Below are 15,565 nucleotides of genomic sequence, written 5' to 3'. Positions count from 1 at the left end.
GTTGGGACTGCTTTCCATATAACTGTGTTTGAAGTGTTTTACTATATATTGCTAGAGTGTTTTCAACTTATGTGTTCTTAAAATAAATAACTATATACTTCTGAAACTAAGCTCTGGTCAGTGTTTGCTTGTGCTATTGTATTTGAGTACATATTGTGTATACTTTGCATACTGCCTAACTCTTCTTGAGGGAAGTCTGACTGCTCAGCCACAGCTACCAGGTAAATCTGGGTGGTGCGGACTGCTACCAAGTGGGTTTACTGCTATACCTGTAGTCTTAAATCTTTTGCAGTGTTCCCTAAGGGAACTGCACAGGTTTCTGCCTAACAGTCTAGTAAAGCCAATTGTGACTTTACATGCCCGGGGAGACAGTAGTCAGTCCCCGGGTATGGAGTCTATGGTGGGGATCCTCTAGGACGCCCCAGTGTTACGGCACGGAGGGTGCGGTGTAACACACACAGGAAAACATATGAGACCCTATGGAGTAAAAGACCCCATAGCCCATAGAACACCTAGATATTCAAAGGAATTAACCACATTCATGTCCAAGAGTGGGAGAAAAAGTGTCTCACTCTTGGCAGGATGGAAAAAAACAAACTCCAGAAATCCAGCAAAGCTGCTGGGGGACTCACTAGGTTAGGAAATTCAGCCTAAACAGAGAATACTCCCTAACAGGGGGGGGCCTTGTGGTGTGGGCTTCCTGATGGGTATGGTCACAGCTGATGGGGGGGGGGGTCCCTTGTGGTGTAGGCTGCCTGCGAGGTATGGTCACGGGTTTTGGGGGGTCCCTTGTGGTGTGTGCTGCCTGCCGGGAATGGTGACAGGTGGGCTGCCTGCGGAGTATGGTCACGGCTGATGGGGGGGGGGGGGTCCCTTGTGGTGTGGGCTGCCTGCAGGGTATGGTCACGGCTGAAAGGGGGGTCCCTTGTGGTGTGGGCTACCTGCGGGGTATGGTCACGGGTTTTGGGGGGTCCCTTGTGGTGTGGGTTGCCTGCAGGGTATGGTCACGGCTGATGGGGATCCCTTGTGGAGTGGGCTGCCTGCAGTGTATGGTCACGGCTGATGGGGGTCCCTTGTGGTGTGGGCTGCCTGCAGGGTATGGTGACAGGTGGGCTGCCTGCGGTGTATGGTCACAGGTGTTGGGGGAGGAGGGGGGCCCTTGTGGTGTGGGCTGCCTGCAGGGTATTGTCACGGCTGATGGGGGTCCCTTGTGGTGTGGGCTGCCTGCAGGGTATGGTCACGGCTGATGGGGGTCCCTTGTGGTGTGGGCTGCCTGCAGGGTATGGTGACAGGTGGGCTGCCTGCGGTGTATGGTCACAGGTATTGGGGGTGGGGTCCCTTGTGGTGTGGGCTGCCTGCAGGGTATTGTCACGGGTGGGCTGCCTGCGGGGCATGGTCACGGCTGATGGGGGGGGTCCCCTGCGGTGTGGGCTGCCTGCGGGGTATGGTCACATGTGGGCTGCCTCTGGGGTATGGTCATGTGTGTGCTGCCTGCGGGGTATGGTCACGGCTGATGGTGGTGTCCCTTGTGGTGTGGGCTGCCTGCAGGGTATGGTCACGGCTGATGGGGGGTCCCTTGTGGTGTGGGCTGCCTGCGGGGTATGGTCACCGCTGATGGGGGGGGGGGTCTCTTGTGGTGTGGGCTGCCTGCAGGGTATGTTCACGGCTGATGGGGAGGCTCTTGTGGTGTGGGCTGCCTGTGGGGTATGGTCACGGGTGATGGGGGGGGGGTCCCTTGTGGTGTGGGCTGCCTGCGGAGTATGGTCACGGCTGAAAGGGGGGTCCCTTGTGGTGTGGGCTGCCTGCGGGGTATGGTCATGGGTTTTGGGGGTCCCTTGTGGTGTGGGTTGCCTGCAAGGTATGGTCACGGGTGATGGGGGGGTCCCTTGTGGCGTGGGCTGCCTGCAGGCTATGGTCACAGCTGATGGGGGGGGTCCCTTGTGGTGTGGGCTGTCTGCAGGGGTATGGTTATGGGTGTTGGGGGGGGGGGGTCGCTTGTAGTGTGGGCTGCCTGCGGGGTATGGGCATGAGTGGGATGCCTGCGGGGTATGGTCACGGGTGTTGGGGGCTGCCTGCAGGGTATGGTCACGGCTGATGGGGGTCCCTTGTGGTGTAGGCTGCCTGCAGGGTATGGTCACGGCTGATGGGGGTCCCTTGTGGTGTGGGCTGCCTGCAGGGTATGGTGACAGGTGGGCTGCCTGCGGTGTATGGTCACAGGTGTTGGGAGGGGGGGTCCCTTGTGGTGTGGGCTGCCTGCAGGGTATTGTCACGGGTGGGCTGCCTGCGGGGTATGGTCACGGCTGATGGGTGGGGGTCCCGTGTGGTGTGGGCTGCCTGTGGGGTATGGTCACGTGTGGGCTGCCTCTGGGGTATGGTCACGTGTGTGCTGCCTGCGGGGTATGGTCACGGCTGATGGCGGTGTCCCTTGTGGTGTGGGCTGCCTGCAGGGTATGGTCACGGCTGATGGGGGGTCCCTTGTGGTGTGGGCTGCCTGTGGGGTATGGTGACGGGTGGGCTGCCTGCGGGGTATGGTTACGGCTGATGGGGGGGGTCTCTTGTTGGGTGGGCTGCCTGCAGGGTATGGTCACGGCTGATGGGGAGGCCCTTGTGGTGTGGGCTGCCTGCGGGGTATGGTCACGGGTGATGGGGCGAGTTCCATTGTGGTGTGGGCTGCCTGCGGGGTATGGTCATGGGTGATGGGGTGGTACCTTATGGTGTGGGCTGCCTGCGGGGTATGGTCAAGGGTGGCCTGGCTGTGGGGTATGGGCACAGCTGAACGGGGGATCCCTTGTGGTGTGGGCTGCCTGCGAGGTATGGTCACGGCTGATGGGGGGGGGTCCCTTGTGGTGTGGGCTGCCTGTGGGGTATGGTCACCAGTGTTGGGGGGTCCCTTGTGCTGTGGGCTGCCTGTGAGGTATGGTCACGGCTGATTGGGGGGTCCCTTGTGTTGTGGGCTGCCTGCGGGGTATGGTCATCGGTGTTGGGGGATCCCTTGTGATGTGCGCTGCCTGCGGGGTATGGTCACGGGTGGGCTGCCTGCGGGGGGTGTACACGGCTGATGGCCTGCCTGCAGGTTGCCGTCACTGGTAGGGTGTGGGGGGACATGAGTCGGTGCCTGCCTGCTGGGTATGCTCACGGGTGTTGGGGGGGAGCCCTTGTGGTGTGGGCTTCCTGATGGTATGGTCACAGCTGATGGGGGGGGGGGTCCCTTGTGGTGTATGCTGCCTGCGAGGTATGGTCACAGGTTTTGAGGGGTCCCTTGTGGTGTGTGCTGCCTGCCGGGTATGGTGACTGGTGGGCTGCCTGCGGGGTATGGTCACGGCTGATGAGGTTCCCTTGTAGTGTGGGCTGCCTGCGGGGTATTTTCACAGGTTTTGGGGGGGTCCCTTGTGGTGTGGGTAGCCTGCAGGGTATGGTCACGGGTGATGGGGGGGGTCCCTTGTGGTGTGGGCTGCCTGCAGGGTATGGTCACGGCTGATGGGGGTAGGGGGTCCCTTGTGGTGTGGGCTGTCTGCAGGGGTATGGTTATGGGTGTTGGGGGGGTCGCTTGTGGTGTGGGCTGCCTGCGGGGTATGGGCATGAGTGGGATGCCTGCGGGGTATGGTCACGGATGTTGGGGGATCCCTTGTGGTGTGGGCTGCCTGCAGGGTATGGTCACGGCTGATAGGGGTCCCTTGTGGTGTGGGCTGCCTGCAGGGTATGGTGACAGGTGGGCTGCCTGTGGGGTATGGTCACAGGTGTTGGTGGGTCACTTGTGGTGTGGGCTGCCTGCAGGGTATGGTCACGGCTGATGGGGTCCCTTGTGGTGTGGGCTGCCTGCAGGGTATGGTGACAGGTGGGCTGCCTGCGGGGTGGTCACGGGTGTTGGGGGCTCCCTTGTGGTGTGGGCTGCCTGCAGGGTATGGTCACGGCTAATGGGGGTCCCTTGTGGTGTGGGCTGCCTGCAGGGTATGGTGGCAGGCGGGCTGCCTGCGGAGTATGGTCACAGGTGTTGGTGGGTCACTTGTGGTGTGGGCTGCCTGTGGGGTATGGTCACGGCTGATGGGGGGGTCCCCTGTGGTGTGGGCTGCCTCCGGGGTATGGTCACGGATGATGGTTGTGTCCTTTGTGATGTGGGCTGCCTGCCCACACCACAAAGGACACAACGGCTGATGGGGGATCCCTTGTGGTGTGGGCTGCCTGCGGGGTATGGTGAAGGGTGGGCTGCCTGCGGGGTATGGTTACGGCTGATGGGGTGGTCTCTTGTGGTGTGGGCTGCCTGCAGGGTATGGTCACGGCTGATGGGGGGTCCCTTGTGATGTGGGCTGCCTGCGGGGTATGGTGACGGGTGTTGTGAAGGCCTTTGTGGTGTGGGCTGCCTGCGGGGTATGGTCACGGGTGATGGGGGGGGGGTTCCCTTGTGGTGTGGGCTGCCTGCAGGGTATGGTGACGGGTGAGCTGCCTGCTGGGTATGGTCACGGGTGTTGGGGGGTGGGTGGGGACCCTTGTGGTGTGGGCTGCCTGTGGGGTATGGTCACGGGTGTTGGGGGGGCCCTTGCGGTGTGGGCTGCCTGCGGGGTATAGTCATAGGTGATGAGGTGGTACCTTGTGGTGTGGGCTGCCTGCAGGGTATGGTCCCGGGTGAGCTGCCTGTGGGGTATGGGCACAGCTGAATGGGGGATCCCTTGTGGTGTGGGCTGCCTGCAAGGTATGGTAATGGGTGATGGGGGGGGTCCCTTTTGGTGTGGGCTGCCTCCGGGGTATGGTCACCGGTGTTGGGGATGGGGGGTCCCTTGTGCTGTGGGCTGCCTGTGGGGTATGGTCACGGTGATGGGGGGGTCCCTTGTGTTGTGGGCTGCCTGCGGGGCTATGGTCATGGCTGATGGGTGAGGTCCCTTGTGGTATGGGCTGCCTACGGGGTATGGTCACAGGTGGGCTGCCTGCGGAGGGTGTTCGCGGCTGATGGCAGCACGCGCGGCCCTTTAGACGCGATTTGACTGGTGAGAGCGGGGTATGCAATTTCGCAGGGGTACGCGCAGCCCTTTCCATGCAATTTGACTGGCATGAGTGGGGTAGGCCATTTCGCGGGGGTATGGGCGGCCCTTTCCACGCGATTTGGCTGGCGCAAGCAGGGTACGCGATTTTGCGGGGGTACACGTGGCCCTTTCCACACGATTTGGCTGGTGCAAGCGGGATACGCAAATTTGCGGGGGTATACACGCCCCTTTCCACGCAATTTGGCTGGTGTGGGTGGGGATGCTCCTATTTTTCACACGATTACGATGGAGGGGGGCTGTGTGGTGTGCCACGGATCGCGCGGGGCCTTGCGCTGTATTGGGCATTTCCAATGGTCTTTTGACTGCGCACGGGGCGTGTTGGGGGCATTCATGTCCTTGCTTGATGTTCAATGTGCCACAGCTAGTAATGGCTCGGGAAATCCATGAATATGCGTAGTGCACAATTGCTGATTTGCGCCAGGACTGGCCAACGAGTGGTGCACGCGTGGCGCACACTCCCTCTTGGCGCTGCATTCTATGAATTGGGCCCTGTATCTCTCCCGTAAGTAAAAGGAAAAGACCAATGTGCTGTGATGATATCTGTGTAGACTAATATATTTTGCCATCTAAGTCACATTTATAGGTCAACATAATTACTTTCAAGAACCTCAACAGTATTTCCATAGAAGCTTAAGCTCAAACCTGTCTTGCATTGTGACTCACCAGGCTCCGGGTGCCGTTCCTCTCTGCTGCCACCGACAGTGCTCCAGTGATGACATACTGGTAAGAGGAGGAATTGATGTGTGTTAATTGTCATCATTCATCATGTTGCACCGATAACATTCTGTACAATCATACAGGAGGCACAAGCACAATAGTGTCTTGTCACCAAATGAATTTTCCCTCATGAGAGAGAGCACCATGGCTGAAGATCAGTGCTTTTCAGAATTAAATGTCTTGTCATGAGGTAATTTAAAAAGAGTTTACATCTTTATCTTGTGTTCAGTTATAATACGCGTATACAGTTTTTCATTCAATGGAAACGAACTTCATTGGCACTAATTGCTTTTGCAGTTAATGCTGTGAATTACTGCAGGTCTGGGCCCCACAATTTCCTAAAGTCGGTGACCGATTTGGCAAGTAGTCTTCATCAAATTGAAGCATATTAGCAAATTTTCAAACCGTCATTTATCAGAATTTGTTTATGCTAATATTTTTCAGAGGTTACTACAACAGGTGCAAAATGCAGGCTGGGACAAAAGGAATGTATGTGTTTTACACCTGCAGAAAGATGACTGCTCTTCTGTTTGTGACTGTCATGGCATGTGTGGTGGTTTCTCTCCTCACATATCTCTCTATGGTTGCACCGAACAGTGCGGCAAGTGGTGAGTCTAGGTAGGGTACATGTGCATTGTGCGCCATGCTATGGCCGTGCCCTGGCTGTCATACCTATAAGAGAGTTTGGTGTGATGCAAATTGAGCATCTGGGCAGTTGTGCTCTGTGTTCCCATTCTTCTGTTTCCTTGTCCTCATGCGTGGATGATGGTAAAAGTGATGGCATGTGATTGGTGCGTATGTCTTCATGTGGTGCATGCTGACCTGATACTATCTGACCTGTCCAGCTGTGTCCCAGCTCTCCTGAGAGCATCTCACTTTCAGCTTTCTTTGTATTCCTTCCGGTTGAATGGGCATGTTTTGTGCCCTTAGTTTGCGTTAGGATCTCTGGGCAGTGGAAGAAAGGACAGACACGCCGAGGTGGTTCAAACATCCTTTTATTACGGGTACCAAACATTAACTGCCTAAACACCTTCCCTACCTGTTTCGTCATGAGTCACGTGGTGTCAACCACGTGACCCTGTGTCTCTCTCTTAATGGGACACTAGCGCTGCAACAACACCCCGGGACAAATGTCCTTGCATCGTTTTCAACATTCTTCAACTAAGCATGCTAGTTTCTTCACGATTCTTTGGGGTCGGCTGGTGGTGGCTTCTTCTGGGTTATCTTCTGGTCGAGGTAAGAACCGTGGGGGTGTCCATAGTCTGTCTCGAGCATCCTGTGGTTCCGGGTCTGGATCTGTAGGTTGGGATTCCTCATTTCCGCTTGCAACTGCAAGTTTGAATAGCGAACTGTTGCGAGTTATTTCTTTCTCTTCATTTTCGGCTGTCACCATGGTTCCTTTTACTGCCGTAACTTGAAGAGGCTGTGGGACGAACCGAGAGTCGGTTTTCTTAACTGTCGTTTGTTGTACTAGCACTTCATCTCCGACTTGAAATTCCTTTGGGCGTGCCCCTCTTCTTTCATCTGTCTGTATGCGAGCTCGTTCTTTCCGCTCTGCGTCTCTTTAAGATCTCAGGATCTGCTTCTGGCTGGCTTGATGGATGTCGTATTATTTGTGTTATTTTACCATGAGTTCCGCTGGGGTTTTGTTTGTGGCTTCATGCAGCGTGTTGCGGTAGTCGCGAAGCATCCTGCATAGTGCTTGGTGCGGATCAACATTTTCGATTCGTGCTCGCTGTAACATCTTTTTGATGGAAGCCATAAACATTTCGGCCATCCCGTTGGCTTGGGGCCAGCGAGGTGTTATTTTCTGGTGTCTGAATCCTAGGTGTTTGGCGAATATTGCAAATTTATGGCCGCAGAACGGCGGACCGTTATCTGATTTAACGACTTCAGGTATTCCCCATTCACTCACTACTTCGTCGAAGACAGCTGCTACCTGGGCGAATGCCGTGGACGTGGATCGCTTTACGATCGGGAACCTGGAGTGTTCATCGATGAATAGCAGTAGGTATTCACCTTATTCTAGTGGTCCATAAAAGTCTACTGCCACTTTTTCCCATGGATGTTCTGGAATCTGCGTTGGCTGCAGAGGTATGGGGGCTTCTGCTCTGGCTGTGCATTGACATGTTATGCAGTTTTTTACCCACCGGTCCACCATGGCATCTAGGAAAGGGAACCACACATGGCATCATAGCTGCCGTTTGTGTTGTCTGTGCCACGATGTCCTTCGCGAGCTGTCATGATCACTTCTGAACGTAAGGCGGCTGGAACCACCAGCCACCATCCCCGTAGGAGTATGGCTTTGTCTTTTACGGCTAGTTCTGTATGCACATTTGCCAACCTCTCGAGCTCATCTCTGCATGCTCTGGGATGTGTTGTTTGTGCCCTCCGGTAGTCTTTCCACCTGTTGTTTTCGGTGAGGCTGATCACCAGGGCCATGGATGGGTCAGCTGTTGATGCTGAGGTGATGGCTTCCAATGATATCGCTGGGGGGAGCGCATTCGTGGTGATGTAGCTGATGTATTCAACATCGCCGGGTCTCGGCACTGACTTTCCTGTGGGCTGTCTGGATAAATAGTCAGCTGGATTGTTCTCACCCACCGGACGATGAATGTTCTGGTAATCATACTCGTGTAGACAAATGTGCCAACGTTCAATTCTGGGGGGGATCTTTGTTCTGGGGTTCCAAAAAAGGGATAGTAAGGCCTGGCGATCAGTGATGAGGGTGAACTTTTTGCCTATTACGAAGTTATGTAAATGTTCACACGCCCATACCGCTGCCAAACTCTCTATTTCTGCTTGGGAATATGCAGACTCAGGGGGCGCCAGTGCCCTGCTGGCGTATGCCACAACATGTCTCGGGTGGGTGTCAGCTCCGTTCGTTTGGGCGAGTATGGCTCCTAGTCCCACTGGACTTGCATCTACTATGATTTCGGTGTGCCAGTCTGGGTCAAAGTAGGCAGGTTTTCTGGCTTCTGCTAGGGACTGTTTGATGGAGTCAAATGCCTCCTGGCATTCCGCCGACCAAGCGAAAAGGATGTCTTTTTGGAGCAACTTCCTGAGGGGTTCTGTAATCGTGGCATAGTGCGGTGTATACAAAGCGCAATATCCTGCCATGCTGAGAAATGATCGGAAATCCGCAATTTGTCTGGGCTCTTGCAGGTTGAAGATTGTGGAGACCTTCTCAGTATCTGGGGACATTCCGTCCGCAGAAAAGATGTGCCTGAAGAATTTTAACTTGGCCTTGCTGAAACGGCACTTGTTGACATTTAGCGTGAGACCTGCCTCTTGGATGGCTCTGCAGGTGGCCCGAAGAGCGATGTCATGTTCCTCTTTTGACTGTCCGTACATGAGGATATTGTCACTGTAATTTAGTGCTCCTCTTATTGGTCGAATGACTTGTCTGATGGCCTCGTGAAAGATTTCCGCGGCTGATGATATGCCGAAATTCAAGCGTTTGTAGCGGAAAAGACCATCATGAGTGGCAAAGGTGGTGATGCCTCTCGATTCCCAGTGGAGTACCATCTGGTGGTACCCTTGGTTCACATCAAGTTTTGAGAAGAGGATGGATTTATTCAGTTGGACTATCATTTCCTCAAATCTCGGGCCTGTGTTTTGTTCTCTCTGGATGGCGGTGTTGGCCATTCACATGTCTACGCAAAGTCTGAGACGTCCTCCTTCTTTTGGTACTATGACTAACGGTGAGACCCACGGGGTCGGGCCTGTGGCTGGCTCAATGATCCCATCTTACAAGAGTTGTCTGAGCTCGGCCGACAATGCAGCTTGCAAGTGAAAACCAACTCTCCTTGGGTGTTGTGGAATGGGTCGGACTGTTGGGTCAATGTGTAGTTCACGGGTGTGCCCTTCATTTTTCCTAGGCCCTTGCATATGAGTGGGAATTCGCTCATGATGGTCTCCTTTGTCATGGTACCTGTTTGAGTCGGCCAGTTTTGAATGTTGAACACATGATCTTTTGTTTCGGGCGTTGGTGCTGTTAAGCGGATTTTATCGCCTTCCTGGACATGTATGTCAATGAGCCCTAGGCAGGAGGCAGTCCTGTAGCTTAGGAGGCATCTCCCTTTGGTCGGACTGCGGATGACATGAATGGTGGTCGTTGTGGAGTGGTTGTCATGGATGAGTCGACGCCCAAACGAGCCAATGGCTTGTAGGGGAACTGCTGCACCCCATTGAAATATCTTGGAGGCTGATGGTGTAAGAGCTGGTTTTTCAGGGATTTGGTGAAACTCCTTTTCACCCATAATGTTCACGGTAGCTCCTGAGTCGACTAGGAAGCATAATTGTCTTCCACCTATTTCCACAGGTATCTTGGGTGCTTCTCGTGCTTCTCTTTCATCCATGATGAGATTGACGTATTCGTCCTGCGAATATTGGTCATGTTGGTCTGTTTCGTAGTCGAAACCTTGTTGTTCTGCACCATAGTAGTTCTGGTATGATGGGGGACCATCATATTCATCTCTTATTTGGAAGACTAGGTCATGTCTCTCGTTGTCCTGGGTATCAGCGTCCGGGTAGAAATCTTCGACTACTCTAACGTATCTTCTTGGATTTTGATGATGCGGGTGCATTTGATAGGTCTGAGTTTGTGGGATTCTGTTGGGTGTTTTGTATTGAGGGGCCATAGGCATTCGTGGCGTCTGAAAAGGTTTGCCTTCTCTGCAGACTGACTGAAAGTGTCCTTCTCTGCCGCAATTGCCACATCTCTGGGATAGTGCGGGACAGGTTCCTGCATGGGGAAAAGCCATCCCACAGCGGTAGCACTGTCGTTGTGTTCTTGGTCGCTGGGTAGCTGGAGGGCCTTTCTGTTGTTCTGGTGATGTTTGGTTGTATCACCGCTATCATTTCATTTTTGTCTTGTTTAGTAGAGGTGCTGCCTGTTATCTGTGTTACTTGCTTGTCGACCCTTTCTAGAATTCTGGCCATGTCACTGACCTCCTCTATGGTGAGTGGCTTCTTAAGGAGTTGCTTTTACAGAGTCTGAGATGCACATCATTCAATGACTCGTAGGCGGATGGCCTCATCCAGTGAGAAGGCATGAAATTGGCAGTGCACACCTTTTATTCGTAGGTGGGTGATGAACCCGTCGACTGTTTCATCAATCCTTTGGGTGCATTGATTAAATATGTATCTTTCGTAATCCCGGTTGGGCTCAATCACCAGCCTCTTGTTCAGAGCAGTGATTAGTGCTGGAAAGTCTTTTTGTTCGGCAGCTGGAATGGTCTTTAGAAGGATTTTTACATCATTCCCAGCATGATTCAGGAACATACTGCGCAGTGGAGGTGATTTCTCTTCGCCTGCAGCTTCAATTAACGTGTTGAAGTCTTCTAGCCACTCTACCCACCGCAGGCCCTTGTCAGCTTGTGGTATCATGGAGGAGGGGGCGGGGCATTCGCCATGCAGTGGCAGCCATGCTCCCAGTGGGCCTCACGGAGTCTGAGCTTGTTGGTCTGCTGGAGAGCTCATGACGGAGGTGGTGTTGGCGGTAGAGGTCTTGGTGCTGGGGCGGCAGTTGTCCTCTTGTGGGCCTCGAGGTGGTGGTGTTGCAGCTGTTTGTGTGTCGTATTACCACTAAGCTGGGTGGCGTGTGAGGTGGTCACAGTAGGTTGCACACGTGTGGACCCTTCTTGGTGTGAAAGTCAATGAGGGAAAATGGGGGATTACAACCCACCTTGGATCTTGTTGCTTGTGCTGGCTTGTAGGTCTCTGGAGCGACCGCTGGTGGATTGCCGCGCAGTTGTGGCGTGGTGGGCACTCACTGTGCACCCTTCCAGGGCTTGACTCCTCGCTTCGGCGTGCACTCCATTTGTACACTGCCAGGGCGTAGGATTGCTCTGTAGTGTTTCCCGCCAGCGTGCGTTTGCTGTTTGCGGCCGCGGGGAATTTGAGGAGGAGGAGGAGGGGCCCGGGATCCGGCGGTCCAGCTGAGGAGGAGGAGAAGGCAGGCAGCGTGTCACTCGGATCCCTGCCAGTGAAGGAGGAGGAGGACAGGCCCGGGATCAGGAGCCCACTGGCACACATGTGATCAGCATGGCCACGGTGAAGGAGGAGGAGGGCAGGCCTGGGATCAGGCGCGCACAGTAGCAAGCCAGGATCGACTTGCAGGACGTACTAGTGGGGGATCGCTCTTGTAATAAGGAGGAGGAGGACTCGGCGGGCCTGGACGAAGCCTTGTCGCCAATTGTTAGGCCCTCTGGGCCGTGAAAGAAATGACAGACACGCCGAGGTGGTTCAAACATCTATTTATTACGGGTACCAAATATTAACTGCCTAAACTCCTTCCCTCCCCCTTTCGTCATGAGTCACGTGGTGTCAACCACGTGACCCTGTGTCTCTCTTAAAGTGACACTAGCGCTGCAACAGTGCCTCTGGTGTGTGTGTGTGCATGCGTATGTTTTGCTTTTAATGCTGCATATGTGGATGTTTGAATGCCACATGTTCCTGGGATGCGGATGCGAGTGGTCTCTACATATGTATATCCGATCTGTGTCCTGTGAACTTTTCTTAATAATCCTATGCTCGTGTAATGAACTTGACCTGACAAGACACTCCCTTGAGCTACCGGAAGTGCCCTGCTTTCCTAATTGCAAAACACACGTTTATGGCGTTGCCCTTTGTAGTGGATTCGGTCAGAAATGTCTTTCCATTCAATACCCTGAAGAGAAATTGCAAAATAGGTGGTGAACGATTTTCAAAAGACAAGAATTCATTTGTGAAAACATGTACTCACAAGCACAGATGCCCAGAATGGCACTCCACTATAAACGATGATGGAACCTGCTGTTGATCCCGTAATGCAGAGAATGACTCCCAGGCTGATTTGCATGATGCCAATAAGAATCTGAATGGCCTGTGATGAGAATCAGAAACAGAGTGAATTTGAAGCAGCAGTACGCATGTGCAAGTAAAACGCCAAATCTGATGATTACACGAAGATCTAGAGCCATATCTTGTAAATTGAGGATTTCCTCACAAGAATCGTTAGGAAAAGGTTTTATACAAGAAAGATTGCAAGTTAAAAATAGTGACAAATGCAGCAAAATAATAGCTACAAAAATATGTAGGCAAGACATTGGCTCTGTTGGCCATGCGGGCCAATACCATAACCTACCTATCTGTTCTGACTGAAAACTTATAAGAAATGTGTCTGCTGTGTGTCCCAATCTGTTTTCTCATCACAGACATTTCAGTGAATGATAGTGGCATTAAAAATGGAGTCTTGGAGGCGTTGTTCATTATTTCCTGGTAATATTTCCATATTTCGATGGTGCGCACTCACTCTGATCGCACAACAGCCAGGGTCCAGACAAAATACAGTACCTATCGCTGTGTAGTGCCAGACAATTATTGCACTAGCCTTTTCAAGTTCGCTGGCAAATTGCAAAATGAGTTCTCCTTTCCTTCAAAGTACCACATAGGCATATTCAAGATGGAAGCAGGCAGCTGCACAGGTCATGGGACAGGGGATCACAGTCCACCGAAACAAGCTTGGGTTGATTTGATGTTGTGAAAGGGCAATTGATGTCTAGTCAGCATGTACTGAAAACAGTTCATTGTGTTGGGGTGTAGTTCATTCCCTCTTTTTCTCTTTCACTCGCAATGCCTGCTCCATTGTTTTTTATGCGGAGTAGAGCCAGAACCGTTTCCTTTGGGCATGTAGTGTACGCACTTACAATGTTGGGGTTGCTGTGAACAAAGTTTGTTTTTTATAGCTGAATTTCGCTGGTTTTTTGTGTGTGGGGGACTTTATAAGGCAGTTGTTCGTAGTCATTAACCACAGTTCCAGTGTAGCATTCAGGGAATCACCCGCCCAGGAAATTATGAAATAAAAATATGTTGCAATCCATATTTTAAGTGCTAGGTTAATTTGAAGACTTTGAACCCGTCACAGTGTCCAGTTCAAAGTAAATCTCTGCCCTGGATCAGGCTAGTACCAATGCACGCCCTCCTCTACTTGTCAGGGTGCAGGTCATCAGCTAATTGGTTGCAGCGGATGCCAGGTGTTTATCCTCTGCTCTGGGAATGGACACACTGCATGTCCTTTGCTGCAGTTGTTCTGATGCAGGGCATAATAGGTATTACATTTGCGGGGGTGGCCAGGGCCCCCGCGAGCATCCGCGCATACACACACGCACTCAGACAAATGAGCCACACCGGAGAAGTGTGCACTGCTCGGGTCCCGGGTGCCTACTGCCGGAGGACCGTCCTTTATTCCAACTGCGCATGCGCGAGCCGACACGAGGCTTGCGCATGCGTGCACTGGTGTATACAATACGCAACATCCCTCCTTTTCCCCCCAGAACAATAAACATTAACAACCATGAACATGAACAGTGTCCTCTTCACACTTCGACTACCAGCGTGTCACTAGTTACGAGGCAGGGTCCATAATGAAGTCTTGGAACCTCTGCGGTGGCTTGCGCCCCACCTGGCTCGGGTACCTGCGTGCCCCAACAGGGGGTCTTTCTGGTGTCCCAGGAGTCTCTGGCGGTATCTCGTTTTCTTGCGGCATCTCGGTGCCCTGGTCTGGTCCTTGTCCGCCGACCTCCTCCGGATTCGGCCCTCCTATGCGCTTGAAGAACGAGGCGTTTCTGGTGGCTGTCCCTCGTGCTTAGTGGCAGTGACTATCGACCCAGTGGTTGTGTTTCATACGGCAGTGACAACTTCCCGTCCGGTCTCCGGTTGCGCACCAGCACACCGTCTCCTACTGCGATCTCTTTATCTGGCAATCCTCGGCCGGACCGTTTCTCTTTCATTCTGAGCAGCTCTCTCTGTTCGCACGTGGTTGTTGTCGATCTCTCCGGGTATTCTCCCTTCCGCCTCAGGCAACAGTACTCTGGGTATTCGCTTGAAAAGGGCCTCCGCAGGGGCAACCCCTGTGGACTGGTGTGGGGTTGTGCAGTATTCTAGGAGGAAGTCGAACAGGTTGCGCCGGAGGTCCTCTCCCCCGTTCACCGATATGCAGAACACTTTGTTGAGCGTTCGCATGAAGCGCTCGACCTCCCCGTTCGCCCTTGGCCAGAGTGGGGAGACCTTCCGATGCTTGATTCCCCGTTCCTCACAGTATCGAGCAAACTGCTGTCCCTAGAATGGTGCCCCGTTGTCTGAGCATATCTCCAAGGGGAAACCATGAGTGGCGAACATCTTGTCCATCGCTAGGGTGGTGTGGTCACTGGCCGTGGGTTCCACCAGCTCCACCTCCGGATAGCGCGACCACTGGTCAGTCAACACCAGAAAGTATAGCCCTCGACCCGTGGACCCGAAGTCTGCGTGTACAGTCCCCCACGGCTGGTCACTCCTTTCCATGCTCTGAATCGGCGGCCCTCGCTCAGCAGGGCAAGCTGCCTGGCATGGGACACAGGCCCTCACGAATTCCTCAATCCTGCTCTCCAGATCCGGAAACCAGACCTTCAATCGAAGACGTGCCTTCGTCTTCGCCATTCCCTGGTGTCCTTTGTGGGCGAGTAGCAGGACTTTTCCTACCAGAATCCTTGGAATCACGATCTGGTGTCCCCGCAGCAGGAGGCCGTCATCTGCCACAGACAGCTTGTAGCGCGTCTTCCAGAGTGCCTGAAGATCTCTTTGTGCTTCTACATTCCTCCGGGAGTTGTTCAGGAGGATTTACGCCATTCCCCGGTGGCCACTGCACTTTTTATTCTCACGAAGGCTTTGTCCATGTTGGACTCCTCTGCGATCTCCTGACGTGCCAGGGCGACGGGCATAGCCGATTCAACCTCTAGGTGTAGGGTTTCCACGCAGTCAGCTACCTCCAGTGCGTCCCTGGGGCGCCCAGT

The 15,565-nt window shown here is 53.7% G+C and overlaps 1 protein-coding gene across 1 annotated transcript in view; it reads right to left on the bottom strand.

The window, feature by feature from the left end:
* Positions 1-15,565, bottom strand: part of LOC138513013 (membrane-spanning 4-domains subfamily A member 4A-like) — a 327,001-nt gene that overhangs the window by 249,539 nt on the left and 61,897 nt on the right. The window contains exons 2-3 of the mRNA XM_069627729.1: positions 12,502-12,621; positions 5,700-5,756 (exon numbers count right to left, since the gene is read on the bottom strand). Coding sequence (XP_069483830.1) covers positions 5,700-5,756; positions 12,502-12,621 — 177 coding nt within the window. The remainder of the gene's footprint in view (positions 1-5,699; positions 5,757-12,501; positions 12,622-15,565) is intronic.

Source organism: Ambystoma mexicanum, chromosome 12, assembly GCF_040938575.1.
Source record: "Ambystoma mexicanum isolate Mex_15411 chromosome 12, UKY_AmexF1_1, whole genome shotgun sequence".
NCBI classification, from domain to species: Eukaryota; Metazoa; Chordata; class Amphibia; order Caudata; family Ambystomatidae; genus Ambystoma; species Ambystoma mexicanum.
This window is presented reverse-complemented; position numbering and strand designations above follow the sequence as displayed.